The 25,816-nt window shown below is 34.4% G+C and overlaps 3 protein-coding genes across 4 annotated transcripts; all 3 read right to left on the bottom strand.

Annotated features, from left to right (window-relative positions):
• Positions 1–3,156: 3,156 nt before the first annotated feature.
• Positions 3,157–8,476, bottom strand: LOC125217217 ((-)-kolavenyl diphosphate synthase, chloroplastic-like). The gene is made up of 13 exons (XM_048119000.1): positions 8,289–8,476; positions 8,139–8,194; positions 6,545–6,854; positions 6,057–6,455; positions 5,853–5,973; positions 5,647–5,759; positions 4,838–5,064; positions 4,648–4,763; positions 4,407–4,505; positions 4,124–4,336; positions 3,921–4,035; positions 3,643–3,831; positions 3,157–3,551 (listed from the first exon to the last, which is right to left on the bottom strand). Exons 1-13 carry the CDS (start codon positions 8,452–8,454, stop codon positions 3,318–3,320), a joined length of 2,358 nt encoding a protein of 785 aa, XP_047974957.1. The 5' UTR covers positions 8,455–8,476; the 3' UTR covers positions 3,157–3,317.
• Positions 8,477–12,156: 3,680 nt separating this feature from the next.
• Positions 12,157–15,132, bottom strand: LOC125201669 (jasmonoyl--L-amino acid synthetase JAR6-like). Of its 2 annotated transcripts, XM_048099877.1 has the most exons (5): positions 14,839–15,132; positions 14,326–14,422; positions 13,910–14,228; positions 13,727–13,828; positions 12,157–13,558 (listed from the first exon to the last, which is right to left on the bottom strand). In XM_048099877.1, the coding sequence occupies exons 3-5, from the start codon at positions 14,203–14,205 to the stop codon at positions 12,646–12,648; spliced, it is 1,311 nt and encodes a 436-aa protein (XP_047955834.1). In that variant the 5' UTR covers positions 14,206–14,228; positions 14,326–14,422; positions 14,839–15,132; the 3' UTR covers positions 12,157–12,645. The 2 variants fall into 2 exon arrangements, with proteins under 2 accessions (XP_047955834.1, XP_047955833.1); XM_048099876.1 differs by lacking the exon at positions 14,326–14,422 and having other exon boundaries at positions 14,839–15,130.
• A 6,845-nt stretch (positions 15,133–21,977) lies between these two features.
• On the bottom strand, positions 21,978–24,316 carry LOC125202204 (light-sensor Protein kinase-like). Its single transcript, XM_048100567.1, has 2 exons — positions 22,347–24,316; positions 21,978–22,261 (listed from the first exon to the last, which is right to left on the bottom strand). The coding sequence occupies exons 1-2, from the start codon at positions 24,112–24,114 to the stop codon at positions 22,125–22,127; spliced, it is 1,905 nt and encodes a 634-aa protein (XP_047956524.1). The 5' UTR covers positions 24,115–24,316; the 3' UTR covers positions 21,978–22,124.
• Between the last annotated feature and the right edge of the window lie 1,500 nt (positions 24,317–25,816).

Raw genomic sequence — 25,816 nt, 5'->3', positions numbered from 1 at the left:
CTCCAGGAAGAGCGGTCGGCGGGGAGCGGCAGGAGCTAGCTCAACACCGTCAGTGCCACCTTGGCGACCTACCAATCTCAACATTACAAACCATTCAAGTACCTTAACGCTTGGCAGGAGGTGCGCCATCATCCGAAGTATAAGGGATACGTATCATCCTCTTCCAGCTCCTTCAGCAAACGGTCAAGGTCGGTATCCCTATCCGACGCCGGCGAGGATGAGGTGGCTAGCCAGCTTGCCGGAGTTAACTTGGGTAGCCCTGACGCTGGCCCGAGCAGTTCCCAACACCGACCGCAAGGAAGGAAATAGACGACGACCAACCGTCGTCGCGTCGCTCCCGCTCCCTTTGTGCCACCTCCACCCCTTCCCCCCACCAACTCGTTGTGGGGTCCTCTTGGCTCAACTCAATATGGCTGAGATGTCTCACATGTCTCCCGAGCAACTTGAAGTGCATCGGGCAATGATACGAGGTCGCCGACAAACATTGGGGATAGGGCCGGAGAACTAGTCTTCCACATGGGTATTTTTTAGCGTTTAATTATGTAATTTTTAATTTGTAGGATTTTAATTATGTATTTTTTTATTTTTTAGGATTTTAGTTATGTAATTTTTATTTTTTAGGATTTTAAGTTTGTAATTTTTATTTTTAAGATTTAATTATGTAATTTTTATAATTTTTAAATTTGTAATAGTTTTTAATGTATTTTTATAATGTAGAAATGTTTTTAGTAATTGAAGTATTTAAATTGATTAATGGAATGTGGGACCCTTGAGCATGTCCTTACGGAAGAATATGGATATGAGTGTTGTGTTCTTGGGGAAGAGCAGTGAGTAAAAAATGAATAAAAGTGGGTCCGGGCCCGCTTCCATGCTCTTGCCAAAGAGCATGTGATGTGAATCCGGGTAATCACAATCATAGAATAAAACGATATCAAGGGCCATGGGTTGATTGGGGTCTGAGAAGAGGTAGACACATGATAAGGAACCAAATGAAAATGGAGTCTGACTCAAAAATAAATTTTACTATCAAGATGATATCCAAATTCAACTCTACAACCACCTCTGTCTTCGTCTTTGAAAGGCCCTCGCGTGAGTATCTTGAACGCTCCAATCAGAGTCCGAGGGAAGAAGTTATAGCCATTTTAAGAAAGTTGTGCAATACAGAAAGAAACGCGCGGGCAGGCGTTTTGCCGACCAGAAAACGCCCGCTCGGGAAAAAAGTTTCCAAATTGGAAAGTGCATATTCTTGGGAAGGACTAAAAAGGAAAGCGTGCATAATCTTGTGGGACTGGGGGAGTATCTGTTGAAGCATGTAGTTAATATGTACTAATATTAACACTTGTGCTATGCACAGGACACAATAAGAGTTTCAAATAATGAATACAAAATATAATAAATATATAGAAAATATAAATTCTAATAAATATGAAGATTTGAAAAAACAGAAATATTTATCTTGTCTAACTCTAAATGAAGAATTTACTACTCCCTAATGAATGAAATATCTATACAATTTTAATTTATAATTTAAATGGAGTAAAAACAATAAAAATTAATGACAAAAAGAAGATATGTAACTTTTTTCTAAGAATATGACTTAATTAGAATAAGATATACGAATAAAGAAAATATGTGTGAATAAAAATATTTATTGATAGTGCTATGGTAGCCATTAATCCAAATAAAAGGTAAATTAAAATTTAATAGCTTAATTAAAAAAAATTAATGGAAAAATTTCTGGAATATCAAACATATATCCACATTAAATATATGAATAATTTAAATCATAAAAATTTAAAACTTCTTTGAGAAGTCAAGTTAAAAAAATTGTACTCCCTCCGTCCCAAGACAAGTGACTCGTATTCCTTTTTGGGACGTCCCAAGATAAGTGACTCATTTCCTTTTTTGGTACTCTCTCTCTTACTTTTTCTCTCTACTTTTACTTTATTCACTTTCCACTTTACTAACAAAACCCCATTTTCTTAAATCTCGTGCCGAAAAGTTTGTGGTCACTTATCTTGGGACGGAGGGAGTATTATCCAACAATCACACTTTAGTTGATTATTTTTTTCTTCTGTTTAACTTCAGACCATAGCATAACTTGATATACATGGCCAAAGACTAAATGAATTTTTAATATTAGAAAGAATAAATTTCTTACTTCTTGCCACATATAAGTATAAAAAGTAAATTATCACTTAAAATAACGATAATAATTTATGCATCTTGGATGTTTCGAATATGTAACAATTTATACTACTATTTATATTAAGAAGTTATACAAACTTTATAAGTTACATTTAATTTTAAATATATATAATTTCATCTTCTTCCATAACTATGTATACTAAATTTAAATGTAAATATAGAATGAGTTTTACATCTATATACACATCTCTTTTGTTTCATATTACCTCTGTCCCTGAAAATTTGATACATATTACCATTTCGGTCCGTCCCTGAAAATTTGATACACTTCACTTTTACCATTTTTGGTAGTGGACCCCATATTCCACTAACTCATTCCTACTCACATTTTATTATAAAACTAATACTTTAAAAGTAGGACCCACATCCTACCAACTTTTTCAACTCACTTTCCATTACATTTCTTAAAACCCGTGTCGGGTCAAAGTGTAGCAAATTTTGCTGCATATCCCATACTTTTTAACATAATTAAAAGATATACCCCCTCCGTCCCAGTTTTATAGTCACATTTTGCCATAAAAGTCCGTCCCACACTTATAGTCACATTTAGAATTTTCCATATTTGGACATAAAATTTTACCCCATTATCACTAAAATTACACCCAAATGCCATTATCAAAACAAAAATAAACCAAAACAAAAAAAAAAATCAAAAAGTCAAAAAGGGACTCACCTTCAACCAACTTACTTCATTTATTACACACTCCACCATCTCACTCCTCTATCTCACTTCATTTATTACACACTCCACCATCTCACTTAATTAATTACACACTCCACCAATTCTTTAAAACTCATGCCATAATTAAATGTGACTATAATCTGGGACACGGAGGGAGTAACATCAAACTTGTTTCATATCTTTTTTATATTCCTTATACTGCTTCACGACTTAGATACATGTGTATATTACGTCAAGTGTAAAGTGTTCAGATATATGACTATGTCTGATAAAATGAGAAAATAAAATTTGAAGTACGTAATGGGGCAGGTGACAATATCCATAGAGAAACTCCAGATTACTTAATAGTTTGTTATTGAAACTATCTTGTGCAATGTTTTTTTCGCTCATCATACACATGATTTATTCGGGTCTCTCTCCTGGAAATCTAGAATTTTTTGTCAAACAATACTTTGTTTATGTGGGAGTCTATAGTGTCTGCATGACAATAGGCAGTGTAATAGAAACTTCTAGCAACACTAAAAAAGCTTTGCTTGGTAGCAGAAGACAAATCTTCCAAGGTTTTTGTGAAAACTAATTTCACTAGTTCTTGCATGCCTGCTTCTATTTGGAAAGTTGTCCCAGTTACCAGTTGGTTTGTAGACCCTTGGGCTTCATACACCTGCTTGGATGTGGATGTATTATCTTAGTATAATTGCTCTGAGGGAAAACTCTGAAAAATTTCAAGGGTAAAAGGTAACTTTTCCTCTAACCTTTACATTCTGGAATACGAGAAGTTGGTGGCAGACTTTGCTGGTTGCCTCCAAGAGCTGCTGATATTTTGGATGGGAAAATGATGATTCATCCAATCCGGAGCTCAAATGTATCGTGTGCAGGAGAAGCCGTGCTTCTGCTTCCCCCGGGTCACCTCCTTCTTCCCATGTCTTTAGCCATTTTTTCCACTGAATATATAGTGTACGAGTCTTCTGAGTAGTAATCTTACGTCGATATAGAACGGAATCATGAATTAGTATGAGAGTTCTAGAGTTACCGCATTAGACAACTGCTGATATGTGCCTCTGCCTTCTGCCACCAGTGTTACATTGTTGATCAAAACTTCTACCAATCTGTTTCCCGGTTTATGTCTGGGAATTGATATACATATGCTGATATAGGCATTTTCTTTCATTAGAAAGCATTCTTGAAAGTTTACTTATACATTTATTAGAAATAAGTTTAGAGACATGTTCCCACCTTCCTTTTACAAATTCATCAACAAACTCTCTCTTTAGTTCATCTGTGAGTTTCTGGGACGCGATTGTTTCGACTAAAATTGTTGTAATAGCCCAAGCCAGCCGCTCACTTGATTTTTCCGGCTCAAATGTAGTTGAGGCTGCTATGTAGTAAGCTAGGAGAAGGCTTTTTTCGCTCAACCCAAACTCCCCTAGATTGCAATCTCTATACCATCTACAACCAACCACATAAAAAACGATTCATGAATTCGTTACATTATGATCAGCCCAAAATGTTTTCTTACCTTTGCATGCTACTCCACTCTAACTGATGCACAGACTGGCAATGTTTGTAATCTAATTTTGCCAGCTCAAGGTATGCGTCTGAGTTTACTTTAAACATCCTGTGAATGAATAACAAGATGGTTAGTATCCCATGCATTGGCACCACCTAAAAAAAATTGTGTTGCTTTTAGTGGTATCTTCAACCAAGCCTGAATAAGGTTGATTCATATTTTACTAGGATAGCAAAATGAAATGAATTACCTGTACAATGTTTTCCCAATCCAAACATCTTCATCACCCCCATATTGTTCTATGAAGAATCGTGCTTCCAGTCGTGGCAGACTGGCGTAGAATGGCACATCCAATGCATATGCCACCTGATTAGAAATAGATATGTTCTTATGCAAACCGGCTTTAATTGAAATAGAATGTGGAGTGTTCGTTGATGTACCTCGCCGTGAAGGTCTTTGGTAATGATCCACTTGTCTACTACTGTGTTAGTAATTCTTCTTTGATGCAAAAAGTTACCTGTGTATTTTCTGGCATCAGCAAGTATGTGTTCTTCAGGGAACATAAGTTCAGAAGCTCTATACAAGTTGTACATTCCTGTAATAGCGTGTGTCATCTGTCCTGGTATGCTGTAGAATTGTCCACCTTTCTCGAAATGTTTAAATACATCTATTTCAATCAGAGGGAGAGAGTGAGAGTGTTGTGACCAAATTAAACTGTCGGTATATTTTGTACTAGAAATTTGTAGTTCGAGTTGGCGTGGTCGCCTTCTAAAACTACGAATCATATATACTGTGGCGGTGTTCGGTTTCCTAGATAAAATAGTACCAAGATACAATCTAGGATTAAACTGTGAGATTATTTTAGTTGGAGGGGGATGGTCATGGCTAATTATCACATGATTATCCATCTAGGATTGAGTTGTGGATCAACCAAACACACTACATATTTAATCTTGAGATACAATCTTATAAACCGAACAACCCTTGTGTATACTAATTATATGAATTCATGTTAATACTCCCTCTGTCCCTCCAAAATAGGAACTTTTTTTATCTATCCCCTAAATATATAAATATTTTATTTTAGGAAATTTTTTTCTCTCTAACGAGGTGTGATCTTACAAACTTTTCTTTCTATGCTTTCTTACTTTACTATTTTTTTGCATTAAAACTCATGTAGTTTCAAAAGTTTCTATTTTTAGGGAACGTACGGTATTTATATAGATATGAGGTAGAACATTTTGTGTACCTATAGGAATATCGTATCCGTACAACCTTAACAGCCTGAATCCCATTGAGCTGTCATCACTATCTTGGATAACCATATTTCTTGCCCAGGTAATTCCTTTGTTTGTCCAGTATCTATATCCATTTATATCAAATACTAGTAACTAGATATAGAAATGTGGATACCAAATACTATCAATATATTCATTAATTTGTTCTAACTAATACCTGTAAACATAGGCCATGTTTTCTTCAATTTCAGCTTGAAAATACCGCGAAATTCCTAATCTCCTCAAGCGATCCGCGGACCACAGATGCTCAAACATGTCGACCGGGTATGCGTTTGGAACTAAAATGTATTATTTGTAAGTAGGTTTTTCTCATTGCGAAAAAAGATTTTAAAAAAAAAAAAAAAAAAAAGCATATTTGTACCTCCACCATTGAATCTCTTGACAGCCTTGAGTATATACTCTAGGCATAACTCATCCTTGGTGTGTTGGAGAGCGTAGGCAGTGGACGACGGCGAAGAAAGAAACGAACCCTCCTCGGCTAGAAAATTCATTAGTTTGTCCCAGTTAAGGCCTTCCATGCCTTCCAAGCTGAAGAGTAGTGATGTGGGCCTTTTGTGCACTAAATCCATTGGTATTTTCCTAAGTTTTGAATCTCTCAATTCATAAATTCTTTTTATGCTTGCAGAATTTTCTGGGATTTCTATACTCAATCTTTTGGCTAAATCAATGAGTGATGGCAGTGCGATTTCGAATCCTACGGGCATGAGCTCCTCGTCTTCTTCCGCGAGTTTCTCAATATTCTCATATATAAACCTCAACCCTGTGATAGATAGACGATATCAAAATTACTATATTTCAAATGGTTTGATTAATTAAATCATACTACTAATAAAAAAATAAAAAAAAAACCTTTTTGGCATTTGTTAGGATGCATTTTCCAATTGGTGAGTGCGACAACACATGCTAACGTATTGAGTATCCGGTCATAGAGAACAAATTTGCGATCCCCCCACGATCCATCGTCGTACTGGTGGTTAGAAATCCAGTCTAGGCTCGTCGGAAACTGTGGCCCCCCACTGCCTCCAATATCTTCCACGAGCGCCACCCATGCTGTGTCGTATGGTGACACACTTATCTGCCCATCGTTGTCCATGTCTTGTAACATCGAACGAATCCTTTCAATCAGCCGTATCTTCTCCGATTCAACCTCCTTTTCATACTGACATATTTGGTGTCAGAACCCAACACAAACTCAGAATCGAATCTTATCCTAATTCATACGAGGATTACTACAAGATGTGGGAAAATGCTTGTGGTAATTTGGATAAATCAATACCGTCAAATCAAAGTGTCGGAACAGATTGAGTTACCAAATAGAGTCATTAAAGTTTCTTACATATGTAATTCTGAATTATGAAGAAATATATAGCTGAATTTATAAGATATATTCCCACAAGTCCACAACCAGGTGTTCAAGTTCTCCAATATGAGTGAGCTTATACTCCCTCGGTTCCATAGTAATAGAGTCATTTTGCCATTTTGGTACGTTCCAGAGTAATAGAGTCATTTCCCCTTTTAATAAAAGTCAACACATTCACACCTATTTTATTCTCTCTTACTTTATTCTCTCTTCATCTCTCCATCTTTTTCATTTTCCACTTTATTCTCCATTTACTTAACTCGCCTATCACAATTTTTCTTAATCTCCATGCCGAAAAGAAACTCTTCCATTACTATGGAGCTGAAGGAGTAGTAACTAAAAACAAATAATTACTAAAATAACAAATATCCGAATATGGTTAATTATGTACTATAGCAATATCATTTCAAAATTTGAGACGCAATCTTGCGTTGGAAATTTTTAAAAAATAACAACAATTCAGGACGCAAAAGAAAGCGTTCCTAATTGAGGACAAATTAACTTGATTTTTACTTATTTTTTAAGACGCTTCCATTTGCGTCCTCTAATTTTAATTGAGACACTAATAATAAAGACGCTTTTTAAAGTGTTGGCGACGTATTTAGAAACAAAAATTATGATTCTTAATTAATACTCCCTTCGTTCCATAGTAATGGATGCGTTTCTTTTCGGCACAGAGTTTAAGAAAAATTGTGTTAAGTGAGTTAAGTAAATGGAGAATAAAGTGATAAATGAAAAAGGTAGAGAGATGAAGAGAGAAAAAAATAAGAGAGAATAAAGTATATGTAGAAAAATGTGTTGACTTTTACTAAAAAGGGAATTGACTCTAGTACTATGAAACGTACCAAAATGGCAAAATGACTCTATTACTATGGAACTGAGGGAGTAGTATAAAAAAAATTCATAAACTATTTTTTTTTTTTTAGTGTATGTGTGACTTGTGAGCCATGAAATTTGGAGCGGTAGAATGGTGAGAAAATAAAACTTAGGATTGCAAACAAAAATGAAAGGTCAGTATATAGTAAAATGTGTATTTTCAAAATATAAGGTGATATTAATCACTAAAGAAGTTATAAAACTCACCGGAGTAATCAGAGTTTGACCCTCCAAAATTGTTGATGCTGCTAAGCGAATCCCCTCTACATGTATTATGTTTGGTATAAGCACAAGTGAAAGATATATATAGTCATCCAAGAAGAATGAAAAATATTTTTGTATTTAAGTGTGAAATACCATAAGTGTTGCTCCCAGCTTCTGGTTTGAGTCTCAAGCTCGTGTTGTTAAAACTGCCAAATTTGGGGGAAAAGGAATGAGAGAGAGAGGGAGAGATACGTGGTGTTAGCGGAAGGCCAACTCCGGGGGTGGTTGATCGGTGGAGGGAGGTTGCTTGAATACTCATTATTTTCTCTGTAATTTAGAGAATAGATGTGTCGCACATGACTAAGTTTAACTTATTATGGATTGAGACTTGAGAGTTGTGCATGTGGTAATAAATAATCATACCCCAAATTATATTCACCTTTTTCATTATAATCGAGATGCTTTTTTTGAATTAAAAAAAGAAGTCAAAAGTGATCGAAAATTAAATAAGAAAAAAACATATAATTAAAAAAGAGTAAAATAAGTTAGATAATAAAGTAATAGAAATTAAATTTTGAGGTATAAAAAAGGGCAACTAGCCGCTAAAATCACTAAGTTACACATTAAAAATAATCGCAAATGTCATGGCCTTTTCAAATTTCAATTCGGGATTTTTCGGTCATGACTTGAATCTGACGTGTTTCTTGTCTATGGATGACTTGCCATAATGACTTTCACAAATACGAGTTCAGCATCTCCAGCTTGGGTGTACACGACAAAGAGCTGGCGACTGAAGTTTTTTGGCGACTGAAGTTTTTCTCCAAGTAGACGAATATAGGGAACACATTATGCATTTGAGAGATTTTCTTTACTTCCAACAAAGAAATTCGACCTCTAACCAAAGCACTAAACATGTCTTATCACACAACCAATACTATGTTAGAGCATTTTTCGACCTGATTGTCCTAAAACCAAGTGGGTATATTTTGCGTTTTAAACTTGCATTAGTGCAAAAAAAAGGCACTCTTATGTTAAAATACTGTACACATACTACTAATAACACACCGTACAAACATCGTTCCACTCCCACTTTGGTTAGAATATGCAGAAACTTAGTTCATCTAACTCATTAGAGAATAGGGAGAAAGAAATTTCCTTAAATAGACAGATTTATTTTTAGGAGACGGACCAAAAAAGAAAGAGTTTCTATTTTTAGAAGACGGACTAAAAAAGAAAGAGTTTCTATCTTTAGAGGAGGGAGGGAGTATTTTCTTTAGTTAGTGGGCTAACAAATCATCTTGGAAGTTAGCCATCATAGACAGGGACGGATCCAGAAATTTTATATATCTGGGGCAATCATATAGATAAAGGCATTTTAAGGATCTAAGAAGGGGCATATATAAGGGTATTTCCAAAAAAATTTACAAATAATGCTCAAAATAGCACAAATGAATTTTTTTGAGGAGGGGCATTTGCCCCTTGTGGAACTAATGTACATCTGTCACTGATCATAGACGAATGAGTAGCATAGCTATGGGTATACTTGCTACATTGAGATGTTTTCATTTTAGGAAACATTTCTTTTTTTATGGGACAAACTAAAAAGGAAAACGTTTCATTTCTAATGGGGCGGAGGGGGTATAATTTATGTATATTTATAACGTTTCATTTTTAGTGGGACAACCCAAAAAGGAAAACGTTGCATTTCTAATGGGACAGAACGAGTATTTATATAGCTGTTATTTTACCTACTAACTAGAGCATATACGACTTGTAGCTGTTCCATCAACCTACATAATCAAATGATGACAAGAATCTAGGGATATATTTATTGTATGATCTAATTTTACAATTTAATTGAAAAAGTCAATGATTATGCAACGTAACTAAAATGGTTTATCTATATTTATAATTGTTCTGATCAAGACATGATGCCAAACAGTGAGGTTATTCCTTAAAAAATGGAGTTCTAGTGTGTTGGTGGGTGGGATATTGTTAATTATGAATAGTATATACAATGATTATAAACTATAGATTAATTCCATTATCAAAATTGTTGACTTGACTTAGCAAAAATAATTGTGTCACGCCTGGCTAGTGGAGGGCCAAATCCTCTGCTATAAAAATCATGTTTTAAATGTTTTGTTACGATTAATTGATGGAGTTCCCGATCTCATAATCATAATTCTAATATACTCTAATTTTTGGTTCTCACCCCATTGTATTTTTGAAAGAACTCGTCAATATTTTAGCATATAATATACCTATTATAATTGGTGAATATGTAGAGGACATCGAGTATTTAATTTAGTAAGTAGTAACCACTAACAATATAAACACCGAACTTGTTGATAATTAACTCCGAATACTCTAATTTATAAATGGCTGATATATATTAATGTGTTTTTTTGGTTTAATGTTTTTTTAAATAGCTATTTTTCCATAAAACTAAGATTTCACAATTCCAACAATTATCAAAGTAGGCAAACAATACAACCCAAGTGAGATGATAGCCTGTTTTTTCTAGAAACACCGGAGAAAATCAAACCTGAAAAGTCTTTTTTTATTGTTACAGATCTCCACTTTTGGAGACAACTGAGCTAGTCCGTGCGGGCAAAAGAAAAAGTCTTTTTTTATGGTGTTTTAAACAAACCGTGCAAAAGAAACCAACACCAGTTTTCCATATTTTAATTGACTACATTTTTTTTGGAAATACAAATAATCTGCTCGGATAATGTTGATCATTTTATTAGGATTCCAAATCATTTGAGATTCTGATTTAGGTTTATATTGGGCTAATTTAGGCCATAAAATTTTAGCGATGTAAGCCTTTTGGACCCATCGCTATTTGCCGTAGTAAATCAATAAAATTGGTGAGGCTGAAATAAAAATTAAAAAAATTAAGATGAACTAATATGAATTGTGAGACTGAAATATTCTAAATAAAAATTAACACGTTTTTGATGAACTAATATGAATTGTGTGTGTGCGTGAGTTGATTTAGTGGAAGAGACTAAAGTGGTTAATGTTTGAGGTCAAAGATTTCGAGTTCGAATTCATTGCAACGTCAACTTTATATTTCTATTCATTTTATTATAAACAAAACATATGACTACTTGAAGAATTGATGATCCCGGTGCTGAAAATTCATATATTTAAAGTAGGAGTTAAAATAAAACAGTGATTTTATTTTTAAAAATGGAGACAAAAGAAATGAATCATTTCCGTATAAAAGGATTAATATAATTATTTATCAGCCACAAAATATCTTACATTTGAAATTAGGCCTCTCCACTTTGAAAACCCACTGAGAAATGGCGCACCTACATCCAATATGTGCTTTAAATTTCACATCCAAATTTGTCTTTGATTGGACAACTAAGAGGAGTAATTTTTTTTTTTTTTTATAGTAGTATTCCCTTCCATCCATATTTTATTTTGCCATTTCTATTTGTCTTAAAAAATGAGTCATATTTTATTTTTATCATAAATAATAAAGAGGTTTTATATTTATTAACTTATTTCACTCATATTTTATTTATACATAATGAAGACTCTATTATCTTATTCAAATAACTTTTCTTTACATTTCTTAAAACTCGTGTTCGACTCATCTTACTAAATGGAGTACCTCTTTAATAAACTTCTGATTTCCAACGTGTGATAATTATAATTAACACTTTGGTTAATTTATCCATTAGGATAACAAAGTGCGTCTTACCAATCAAGTTAATCTACTGAGCTACTAGAAATTAAAGCTTATTCTAAAGGGAAGAGCTAGGACTACAACAGTTGATATCATACAATTAAACTTGTAAGTGTTCATATTAGTACATTCCCTACAACAATAAAATTTATGCTACACAAACCAACCAAAACAACAATCTTTACCCCCAACAAAACTAATACGCAGTGCTGAAGTAGCTCCTGCTAGCATTCACAGACAGGATCTGCAGCACGGTGTTGTTCGTGGGCCCCACGCACCGCGGCGTTTTGAACTGGCTGACAGCAGCCCACAACGCTTCAAGACATCAACTGTAGCAACCATCGAGGCAGGAACGCGTTCAGGCATCGACTAGATACACTAACGACTATGCATCACAACATTTTTTTCTCTATTAGTAGTTCAAAAAAAGTCCTAACATGAACATTGCTTAACAGTACATTTTAATTTAAACACAATTAAAGCGGTCTTGACTCGGAGTAACTGAAGCCGAAAACTTGGAAGAAATAGCTTAAATATGTTTATATTGTCAGAAAACAAAAATAGTCATCAGATGGAAATGCAAATTCAGCATCATTTATGAAATAAGTACTGTTTCTGAGGCCTAACTTATCCAGCTGGTTATATCACGTGACACAAAATAATATCTAAATCAAATTAATTCAATGATTTCAGAATAGAGGAAACAGCTAAACCTGCAGAAACTTATAAATACAATGTCCAAATTTCCAACAACCACATGCCTAAGCATTGAAACCAGTAGTATCAAGAAGTCAAAGAGCTCAATTAGTGGCTAAGTATTAGCAAACATACACATAATACGAGTATACAACGATATGAGACGAGAAGCAAGCACGGTTTCAAGAATTGAATTGCATAATTAATTTGAATGAATGTTTGTGTACCTGCAAAATTGGTGACTAAGATTTCATACTCCTCGCCTATCTTGACATCGGTGAGCCCTACGGGCTTCGCCTCTTGGCCTTGGCTGTTTAGATCCTCTCTCAAAGGGATGAACTCGAAGTAGCCAATATTAGGAAGCACAGCAAATGTGGCCACCTCTGGAGTGAGCTTGGGGTTGACATTTGCACCAATCCATCCCTCTGAGGATCCGTAATCTGCGCTCAACAAAGGTAGCTCACCGGCATAATGCCTCAATTTTTTCAGATACGGCTCCATGGATCCGGTCATGATCCCATATATGTACTTAGTGCTAGGAAATAGCTCTTGGATTAGGCCGTACCAATTGCTTAGCCCCGAGATCTTGCTGTAAATGGTATCCGCTAGATCAGGATCTGGCTCGAGCAGCTTTGACATAGCTGCTCGGATTGTTGGGACAGTAATCCGGCTGCTCAAGGTCCCTTCGCGGATATCAGTCACGAGTTCTTCCCAGACTTGTTCAAAGGTCCTGAAAGCGTGGACTATGCTGTGCGCGAACGTGGACGAGACCACCTGGACCTCGTCTCTGAAGATCAGTCCGCATAGAAGATGACAGTACAACGACTGGTGGAAATCTGGTCCGAATATGACTTCATCCGGGCTGCAGCATGGCGTCTGCATCGTCCTCATCATTCTCTTGAAATGTGCATTTCGGTACACGTTGGTCGTGGCCGTTCCAGCAGCTAGCCCGCCTTTCGTCTTGAATTGCTTGCTGCCATAGATGAACTGCAACGCCTTCCCGTTCCCAATCGGATACTCCCTAAAACACCAAAACCGTTCCACACTATAAAACACTAATCATCTCAATACACTCCTCACAAACAACACAACTACAACAGCATTACTATACTCAAGACTTCATCAATGCAAGGGAAGGATGATTAACCATAACTATATAAAAACTTCTACACATTAACTTGATTGTTACCTATTCCTATATGCAAACGACGTCTTGCATATCTGCATCGTGCTCTCCATCAATTCGTCGTTGAAAGGCACAAGCTTAGGCTTCCCTTGAGTGGTACCAGAACTGCAACAACATCATTTGCAAGCCAATTCAAAACCATTTTCTTTCAATAGTAAAATAAAGTTTATGAATTGAAGGCTCCACCTCAAGGAGATGGTGGTGATTGGCTTTCCGGTGAGGCAGCAGGGGCTGTTTCCGTCCGCGATTCGCTGAATGTAAGGCTCCAAGTCACTGTGGGAGACAATGGGAACACAATCCTTGAAGCTACGAGAATCAGTTCTCCCATTGAGACCCCATCTCTGCAAATACTCTGTTCCACCATTTTCATCCAAGATTTTCCGCAGAGTTTCCCTCTGAACCCTCCCCGCGTCTCTCGACAACGACTCGAATTCCTCAATCACTGCCTCTGGATCAAATCTGTCCTCCATTTTCTCCAGCATCTTCACCAATTCAATCAACAAAGCTGCAATTTTTCATCACAAAATCATGATCTTGAACAAGAACAAAGCTAAGTAACAAGTTGTGATCTTGAAAAAGGACACTAATAAGCCTAAATCTACCTGTAAATTAAATTCAGAAACAAATTGTCAATCATTGAAGTGCAAGAGATATATAGCTTTATTAGGCGAAAAGGTGTTCAAGTTAGACGCTGGTCAACTGAAAGAGGAAAAAGAAAAACATAAGAAATTAAAGTGTAGCATAAAAGCAAGATCCGTATTTCTTTTTGGTGAGGATAAATGCTAGCTAGCACAATTATATATGGTAAAATAATAACAAAACTAACAGACTATTATTTCCAGATAAAGAAAATTCAGATTCAAAATCTAGGAAAGCTTCTATGTCACATCTAAATTTAATGCATGAAAATAAAGTCAAAGAAAAACCGAAACTTGAGAGTTCATCATGTTAATAAAATGAAAAAAATCCCATTTTTCCTCCATCAAAACTCAAAAAAAGCAAACTTCAAGAAAGTGACTTTCATCAAGAAAAAAGAAAAATTCATCATTTTATTTGTATTCCAGCAAAGAAATAGAAAAAAAAAACTAGAATCACGGCAGAGAAGCAAAACCCACCTACAAAGCGAACTCCCACCGACCAAATATTGAGAGGGAAGCATAGATCAGAGAGAGAGCAGAAGAAGGAAGAAAAGGGAAGCGAGTACTTTGATGCAATAACGGTTTAGATGAAAGTGGTGGTCACTGGTCACACTAATTTAGAGAGTGTCAGTGCGATAGAGAGTAGGAGAGAGAGAGTGGGTTTTTATAGAGGAAAAAGATTGGATTTTTATGAAGGAATTCGGCTAATGACAGAATGAGACAACAAGAATTGGAGAAAAATATGGGTGTCGATCTAATGGAAGATACTTTTTCATTGACGAGTGGGAGAGAGAGACACTGCTGGCATCTCAGATTCATAACTCACTCATTAAAATATTAAATAATTAAATAAACATGTTTTGATCTATCCAATATATAAAAGGTTATTTTATTTTGGGAAATTGGTCTCTAAAATCATGAACTTTGTCTAAAATTTGGTATTTCCCATGAACTTTGAAATTGGTATATAATATCACGAACTTTGCATTTTGTTTGGTATTTCCCACGGCATATCTATTACTATATTTGACTAACTTACGAGGCTTTTTCATCATACTTCACACAATTAAATCAACGTGATTTTCAACGTAACTTTTTATCCTACATGTTATGAACTTAAAAAGTGGTTCAAAATATTATAAAACATATCACGGTTGCCTACGTTAAATAAGATTTTGATGAAAACATCTTATTTGAGTGAGTTTGGGAAATACCAAACAAAATGCAAAGTTCGTGATATTATATACCAATTTCAAAGTTTATGGGAAATACCAAATTTTAGGTAAATTTCATGATTTTAGAGACCAATTTCCCTTTTATTTTTGGCAAAGGTTTCTCTCTAATCGAGTGACCTATAACTTTTTGTTTATATACTACTCCATCCGTTCTATAATAATTGTCATTTTTAGTGTTGGTAAATGTACAGAAAAGTTGAATAGAAAAATTACTGGAATGTATGATCTATTTTTTTAATATTGATTTTATAATAAAATATAAGTGAGGTGAATTAGTGGAATGTGAGACTCACTTATCATTTATGATAAAAATAAAGTGTGATAATTACCGTCGGATAAGACGGATGGAGTATTGTACAATGAAAATTTGTGTGATTAACTGATTATGCTATTTTTATGAAATGGAATGACTATTCAATTTTTATCGTAATTTAGGTGGAGAAGCTCACTACTTTCACTAGTCTTTAAATTTGTATTTAAAATTCTTTTCCTCGTAAATCGTACTAATTTCAGTTTATAAGTCCAATTTAAGTAATCGATGGTCAAAATCATTCAATTGCAGTCTATTTACACTTTCTATATCCCACAAGCCCACCATTGAGTTCAGGATATGTTTGCAATTATAATATTTTATTTTTTTCATCAAAGTTGGTTCAATTATACTATTATTTTCACAATTTCACGTGCTGTAATTATATCAAAAAGTCCATAACTAATTGTAGTGCTGAGATATACACCAGTAAAAGTAGTGTGATTAACCAGTAAAAGTAGTAGTAAAATAATGTAACTTAGAATTTGGTAAACAATATTATCTGATATAGGCAGTCATGACATGCTTTTGTACTTGGTTGGACCGACAAATCACAGTATTAAGTTACATACTCCCTTCGTTCCATAGTAATGAAAGTGTTTCTATTCGATACGAAAATTAAGAAAAATTATATTAGGTGAGTTAAGTAAAGAAAGAATAAGAGCATCCCTATCCGTGCTCTTAAATAAGAGCATGAAGATGGGCCCGGATCCACTTTTACTCCTTGTCCTTAGCCAAGAACATAACACCCACATTCATGCTCTTTCGCAAGGACAAGCTCAAGGGTCTCACCATTCTATTATTCAACTTAAATACTTCAATTGCTAAAAACATTTCTACAATATAAAAATACATTAAAATATAAAAATTACATATTTAATTCCTAAAAAATAAAAACTACATAATTAAAATCCTAAAAAATAAAAATACATAATTAAAATCCTACAAATTAAAAATTACATAATTAAAGACTAAAAAATACCCTCGTGAAAGACTAGTCCTCTATCCCCAATGTTCTTCGGAGACCCCGTATCATTGGGAAAATTGAAAAATAAATTAAAAATGTGTAGAAAACAGATATAATTTATTAGGAAGTGGAAATTTATTTATTTTATTTAAAAACGATTTTTTTAATTAATTTCAAAATTTTTTTTAAAAAAAAAACAACAAAATCTATGTCGTTGGCCAATCACAACCCGCCACGTAAGTCTGCTTAGCAGCACAGACGTGCTCTTATTTAAGAGCACCGCCCTGCCGCTGTCAAGGACGAACAACGTGCATTGGTGAGCAGCGGCGTCCTTTCCAGCGGCAAGGATGACGTCCGTTACCGCTGCGGATGCTCTAAAGTGGAAAATTAAAAAGGTAGAGAGATGAAGAGAGAAAAAAATAAGAGAGAGTAAAGTGGGTGTGGAAAATGTGTTGATTTTTACTAAAAAGTAAAATGACTCTATTACCATGCAACGTACCAAAATGATAAAATGACTCTATTACTATAGAACGGAGGGAGTACCATATATACTCATTTCTTATTCGATTCAAGTAGTGGAGTACAACTTTCCTATTAAAGTATTATCGTTTTCTTTTATTATCTAGAATAAAAGATTAATTGCTCTTTAAATATTTTTAAGGGTTTTAAACTACATTAAGAAAAAATATCTATTGTATGATAAATTTTGAAACAGTGAATGAACAAATTTGAAGTAGGAATGTCAGCACTTCTATCTGTAATTCTGTATTTATGGAAATGGTTGCTATATTTTAAATAAAAAATTTAATTTGGAAATTTGAAAGTTTTTGGTGCTTTTTCCGGGGCAGATTTTATCTACTGTTGTGGCTCCATTTTTCTTGATAATAATGATAACTTTGTTATGCCCCATTTATTTAATGATAGACAACATGCTTTGTTATGCCCCATTTTATTTTTTATCAATGAGAGGAGTAGTAAAATAGTTAAAGAATCAATAATTGCACTGTATTAAACTGGGTAAGATTGTGGAAATTGCTTAATTTAGCTTAATATAGGTGATTAACTAATCATAAAAATCTTCCTCGAAAAACAAGTGGTCTCATATTTTAATAATAACGATAATTACATAAAAATATAATCGCATTTTTATAATGGAGGTTTGGTGCATGATGGGGCTTGTTTGGAAATAAAAGAAAGTACGGGGTCAACCAGAAATTAATATAGATAATAAACGGGTCTTAATTTGCATTAATTATGAGCTGTTGCTATCTTGCTGTATAGTCCTTAACTCCAAAACTTATGCCTCTTCACTCCATAAATTTTATAATCCATTGAACAAACTATTGAAAAATAATAAAATTAAGAAAAAATTTATTGGTTTCTATTTCGGATTTTTAATGTTGCAAGAGGAACCAAAATTCAACCAAATTAAAATTCATTGGTTTTTTAGGCAGTTTATCCTTTTATGTTTTTATTTTGTTTACTAGTCTAAATTAGAGGTTATATATTATGGGATTATTATAATGGTCCCCAAACTTTCAACATCGAAAATAGGAACATTTTCCATGATACATTTAATTGGATTTGAAATAAAGATAAGGAGGTGGTCCAATGTATTATCTATTTGTCAATGATATCTCTTAGTTGAAGCTGCATCTGATTAATTATATTTATTTATAATATGTGGATATTAAATTTTGTTTTAGATTTGCATGCCGACATGCATAACTATATTACACGTACGTAAATTTGAATAAATGTGGCATACGTTCATCTTATTTACTAGTTGTGAACATCATAAATATGACTTTGAATTAAAAACAACTATTTCCATATCCATATGCATTTATTCCGAAATGAATGTAATGTAATGTAATGTAATGCGTGACGTGTGCCTATTTCAGTTATAAATTTTGTAATTGGGAATTTCCGGATATCATAATACAACCTTTTAAACTTCACTTTTTTTTATCAATTATTGAAATACTAATAATTTCCCAGTAAAGTTGGATAAATGGATTCTTACTTCGGAAGAGCTTGAAAAATAAGTATGAGAAGCTCATAAAAAAGCATAATGTTGGCACTTTAATAGTAGTACACCACTGTTTTATATTCTAATAATATTGGCATCATTATGTATATTATATTTATAAAAGGGGTTTTGAATTAGATAAATTTTGTTAATTTAATCGCGATCCCACTAATAATTTATGCAATATAAAAACAAACTCATATTTTTTTGCATTTTTTTTTCTGAACCCTCGAAATCTTAGAATTAGATTGAACCCTATAACTACTATGCTATCTGTATTTAGTGAAACCTCATCTATTTTTGTTTTCCTTTTTAGGTGTATTGGATAAATAGGAAGTAATGACTCTTATTGTGAAAAGCAAGTTTATGGTCCAAACTCACAAAATAAATACTAGTATAATTTTTTGTAGTTTACATACAAGGACGAGTGAGTTATCTTACACATGCATAAAATATGAAAATAAAAAAATCAATTGGAATGGTCCTTCTCTTGAAAATGTCTAAATATCAACCAACGCCATCTTCAACATCAGTAATTAATTAGCATATCTTCTTTCATTGATTATAAGTTGGCACAAGAGATAAGTGGATCTATAGTCCATCTTAGCAAGAAATATAATGCAAAATTTAGACTTTTGTTCATTTCAATATATAGGTTTGCATTTTATCACTGCCCTATATTTGCAATAATTACATTTGTTCTCTTAGGAAATCAGGGGCAAAATAGTAATTCAAGCAGATCAACATATATTTTCTATGTAGAACTGTCATACCTATTGTGTAGTAACTATTTTTTTTCAAATTTGCTTTGTGGTTTTAGTTAACCATCAATCATTTTATTAGATAGAAAACGCCTCATCGATTAAATCACACTAATAACTAAATTGACCGTAACTTGTCTACCATTAGCAACGGACATTTCATTCTTAATTTTGTTGTCATCATAACTTTATATAGTTCAGTCTTAATTAAACATCTTGTCAACGTAATTTTCATTTATGCAGATACTAACTAAAATTCCAGGTAAATACTCAGAGAATCCACAACGGTCATCCTGTTGGGGTGCTGTCCCATCCCGCCAGGAGGGGATGCTATTGCAGGTGTCTCATCCTAGAGGGTCTCCCGCTACGAGGATTTGAGCCCTTATTTTATGATCAAATAACTAATATAAATTTTAAAATAATTAGTTAGTTACTGTAATTACGAATTAACGATAAAATATAATTTATATTTCTCATCAAATTAACCAGATTACTAATATAAAATTATCAATTTCCATATCAATAAAAGGAACATGGGTAATTAGTAGGGGATTGGATCTTCTGTCGTGGTTGGAACACACTAGTGAGTCTAGAGACTGTTGTGCCATAAAATGCAACGTTGCATCATTCAAACCGCATCCATCCGATTAAATAGTGAAACTGAAAATATATTCAGAGGCTATAATATTCAATTTTGTCTAGTTAAGCTCTAACGCTTAGCCGCTTAATTATGATTTCATTCAAATAATATTTTATTGATTTTACATTGATCAGTTTAATTTAACTACTAATTTTATTTAAATAAATAGTTTATTAAATTATATTATCGGTTTCTAACTTTCTATTGATATAACATTTATCACCTTCCACGCACTCCTACAAAATCAAACAATTATTTATGTTAGATACTGTTTTTTCTACTAGCATTACATACTAGTACTAATAGGTTGAATGAATCAAGTTATAATTTATTTTAACTAAAGTTGAATTGAGTTGTAAATTTGTTTTATTTAAATTAAGTATTATTTTCTTTTATTCCACAAGAGTATGCATTCATTCCTTTTAATTTATTTTATAAAAGTATGTATTTTCTAGTTTTGAAAATAAAACATATATATTTTTAAGAAACGGAGAGAATATGAATAAAGAATGATACCAAGAAAAAAGAATTTTTAAAATTAAAAAATGCACATTCCTATAAAACGGACTAAAAATTGACTAAAAATGAAGCATATTCATATGAAATAGAAGGAATATAATAATTCATTAGCCGCCATTAATGTGCTGCCAAATCTATACAAAAATCTTCTAAAAAAAATTGATTCTAAAAAATTGAAATAATTAGTGACGAAACGAATGATGTGGCTTCGATTCCCACTCCCACCCCGTTTATTATTTTCTTTTGGACTTTGCTCTTTTGAAATAATGAATATAACGAATTAAACACGTGTCGTGGTGTTCAAAATTGACCAAAGTTAATTGGAATATACCAAACAAAATTACACCAAAAGATAAGAAAAATAAGATTGAAGTTCAAGTTTTAAATATAAATTCCTGTCTGAAATAGGGAGATACGATTAATCATTTGTAACCACAAAGTACATATTTTTATTGTTATGGATTCATGCAATAACCTTTTATTAGACAAAAAATGAAAAGGCAGCGCCGCAAATATAAATAGAAAATTTCAAACGATTGCCGAATTTGGTACCTAAAAGAAAAGGACTTTATAGTCGGTGTCTAAATATTACTACTAATAATTCTAATCGAACCTATCGCATAGTACTATTATCTTTGATATAGGAAAATTCAAATTATTATGCAAGGAACTTCAACTCGTATTCCACTAATTTTTTATCGATATTTTATACTCAAGAACAAGAATGAAAAAAAAAGCTAAATAAAATCTGAAATTTTATTTGTCCTCTGCAAATACATGTCCATATTCGTTGTATAATTGTAGAATAAAACAACGATGGCTTGAATAATAAATAGTAGTATTAGTAGTAGTAATGGATAAAATGAATATTTTGTCATGCAAAACCAAAAAAGGGGTCACTATTGATTGGAGGCATCAAACATGTTTATTTGGTGCCATTTGCAATTTATTATTCAAAATAAAATTAATTCAAATATACAAAAGTCACAATCAATTCGGTTTTCCGTAAGCTTTATTGAGTGAATAAGATTCTGTCAAAACTGTAAGAAGTGACCCGAAATGAAATCAGAAAACACACAACTAAAATTAGATTAAAAAATAAAAATAAAAAATATGTATAATACTTAGATGTTGGTAAAGATAATAAACGGTACTATGCATGTTCGATTCATACCGTTGGTAAATTTAGACTGTCACAAATCTTAATACAGTATATGATACAATATTAGAATTATACAAATCATAGTATTTCTTGCTAAATTACAATGTGTAGATAGGTAGCTGCCCATTGTGATGATATTAGCCCTCTTGATCCGTCCTAGGACTAGTCCGACTTCTCGTTCTTGTAACAAGTTTGCTATCTGAATTCATCCTCACCGGCCGCCCTACCGGTGACTGCGGTGGCTTCACCATTCTCGCCCTCGCCGTCGCCGTTCCTGTCACCAAACCAATTATAATAATAATATCATCAATTACACTATAATCAGATTAAAAAAATGCTTTAATTTGTTCATATCAAACCTGCAATCTTCTTTTTAATATCCAAAGACTTGCTTAATGTTGAGAGTTTGGTAGCCACATTGTCCATGGAAGGCACTGGCCTCATTTTCCTCTCTTCCACCTCCAACGCAGCCGCCTCTTCGACCCCATCGCTACCAGACTCCGAGGTCTCCCTCGCCCTCTCCGCAACCCTGTAACCAAAAATCTCATACGGTATCTGCCACACCATATGCTGCTTATCCTCAGCCGCAAACCTTGCCACGAAGGCCGTCTCGACCTCACTGAAGTCCAACGGAGGCAGAGGCGCCGCCTCCTCCTGCTGCCCATACTCGGGATTCATAGCCAAGAAACGCTTCGTATAGCGCATCATCCTACATATCGACGAGAAACTAGGCCTCTGTCCCGGCTCAGTATGCCAACATTTCTTGATCAGATTCGTCAAGAACTTTGGCGTATGAGACGGGAACAACGGCCTCTCCCCGGCCCTAATGTTCCTGCTCATCTTATCCCCTTGAAGATGAGCATCCTCGAAGGGCACCTTCCCGGTCAACATCTCGAAACACACCATCCCGAAACTATACACATCGCATTTCTCAACACTACTCCCCTCAGTCGTCGTCTCCTGACCTAAAACCTCGGGTGCATGCCAGATATACGACAGTTGCTCTGAATCCGCAGGCTCACTCTGAGTGAGCCTGCGGACAGATGCATCCAGGCCAAAACCTGCAATCTTGGCCTGGATGACCCCTTCCGTCCTGATCAGGATGTTGGAGGGATTGAGCTCTCCATGAGGGATTTTTCTCGAGTGGAGATACTCCATCCCTCTCGCTACCTGCAACATCAAATCAACGGCTACAGGAATAGAAAACGGGACGACCCGTTTCTTGGCCCCACAAAGCTCCTTGATATAAGTGGAGAGGTCCTTATGCATCAACTCCATAACCAAGAAACACTCCTTCTTGCCCTCATCAAAGAAGCCACAAAGAGTGTGCATTATGTTGGGATGGGAGAGGCCGATATCGGCCGCGACCTCCTTCTCCAAAGCCCCGGCCTCCGCGTGGAAATGGCGCAGAGCGAAGCTCTCCCCAAGCCACTGAATCTCCTTGAACTGCTTCCCGGCCCCGATCCTCCTCCGAACCCTGTAGTCCTTGGAGTTCACGAGGATCGCGCTGGGAAGCAGGGCATCAGAGATCTTCAAGGGCGAGCTTCGCTCCCGAACATTCTTGAGAATATACAGCCTATCCTCGGCAAAGACAGACTCCATTCTAGTGCAAAAATCATGAGACACTAAATAGCTATGTCCGAACATCAACTGAAAGATCCTCAGATCATTCAAGCCTCGGTTGTATTTAAAAGCGTAGACAGTTTTCTTCCGCTGCCTATCTTCTTGATCGTTGCCGGCGATCTGTCCGGCCAATTCGATGGACTCGAGGGCGGCGGGGAGGCAGGAGAGGAGGTTGTGAATGTGGAGATGGACGCAGTCGGAGTTGTGATACAGTGTGATGGATTTGGCCCAGAAATCCTTGGTGTCGAGGCACATCTTGATGTAGGATTCGCCTTCCTTGTATACTCTCAAAAGCTCCTTCAATGGCTGCTCCATTATCTTCCATTTCGAATTCCTCTCCTTGTATTTGAGGTTGGTTTTCATCATCTCTGCAATCGTTGTGTAGGCGTGGGAGAGCATGTCTACCAGGAGACAGCATTGCTTGCGATTGCAGAGGTTGTTTTGGAACACCATTAATGCGTTCAAGCTTCCCACAACCTCTCCTATTTGTCGGAATTGCTCCATTTCTTCAAATCAAAATTTCAATTTAAAAGCAAAACATGAAGTTTGATGAATTTGGCATGCAACAATCTTGATACAGAAATTTGATGATTAATTGTGAAAAAGATGGATCCAAGAGAAAATCTTTCTTCTCTTGGATGGATTTGAGTTGGAAAAAGAAATTCTTGGAATTTTTTTCCAATGATTTTTTTTTTTTGATTCCCAACAATCTGCAACATGTTTCCTTCTATATGCGTAAGGTCAATCATGCCACTTTTATCGCAAGCTCAATTTTATTTTTTTGCGACGAGGAGAAATCCACGTCTTGGATAGTTCATAGTGTTATTTTGCCATAGTATATAAATGAGTTGAAGCTAAATAGTCATATATTAGTACTACTCCACAATTTTATTAATACTACTCCAAAATTTTATCTTAAAAATAAAATTAGTCATTTATGAACCCAACGGTTCTCCGTTCTCGATTAACCGGAACCGAAACCAGAACCGATCGGTTAATTGAGAAATCGGGAACCAGACCGGTTCCAACTTTTTTGTAAAACCGATTAGGAACCGGTTGGTTCTGGTTTCTAACCGGGACCGGATTACAATTCAATTTTTTTAATAATTTAGTATACTAATAAATCTAACTTAATTGAATTAATATTGAATTGAAATCAAATAGTTTGGAACATTGAGTGATTTTAAGATTTAAACAAAGTTAAATTTGCAAGATCTTTTTTATGAAGTATTTAAAATATTTAAGCCGTGATGCTTTGAATCTATAATTATTTCCCCAATCCGTTTTTTATGAACTAACTACTATGATTAGAACATCATAAATTTGTTTTTAATTTCCAAGAGAACTATAAAAATATAATATCATTTCATATGATAGAAATATAACTTCATAACAAGACAATTAGTATTGGAAATTCTATTGAATATTTATTTAGAAAAAAAAGAAATGGAATTCAATTTTAAAATTCCTTTTATAAAAATGTTAAATTTTAAAAGTCCTTATTTTATAAAAGAATTGCCAACATAAACTAATCCAACCTACTACACTTAGTATTCTCTTACCCATTTATGAATATTATTGTATTGTTGGTTTGCAATTTTTTGTTATTTATTTGAACTTTTAGGTATTATTTGTTAAATTTTTAAATGTTTTGATATTTTATTAGTATTGAATTATTTAAAATTATAAAATAAATTCGGATTAAAATTATACATCGGTTCTGGTTTCAAACCAGAACCGGCCGGTTCTAGTCCCGGTTCTGATTCTAGGATTTATGAAAATTTGAAATCGGTTAACCGGTCAACCGGTCCAGTTAGAACCGGAACCGGCCGAATAAGCAGGCCTACCAAAGGGTGTGGTGGAGTGACATGTGATTCGTCTATCTTTAATCAAAATCAGAGTGGGGAAGAGTCACTGGGTTGGTCTATATATCCTTAGTAATTAACAAAAAAAAATTAGTCATTTATGTACTCCTTCTACTCTCGTCGTCCACGATATAAAGTTCCACTTTGAATTGGTCTGAGTTTTAAAATGCGTGAAAGAAAATGAGTTGAAAAAATTAATGGAAAGTTCCACGTTATATAGTATTGGTTTTATGGTAAAATGTGAGTGTAGTGAGTTACAGAAAATGAATTCCAATTATCAAAAATGGTAAAAAGTATATCTGAATATTATTTTGTGAAGGAACCAAAATAGCAATTATGGA

Source organism: Salvia hispanica, chromosome 1 (assembly GCF_023119035.1).
Source record: "Salvia hispanica cultivar TCC Black 2014 chromosome 1, UniMelb_Shisp_WGS_1.0, whole genome shotgun sequence".
NCBI classification, from domain to species: domain Eukaryota; kingdom Viridiplantae; phylum Streptophyta; class Magnoliopsida; order Lamiales; family Lamiaceae; genus Salvia; species Salvia hispanica.
Note: the sequence above shows the minus strand (reverse complement) of the source record. Positions and strands in the feature narration are given on the sequence as shown.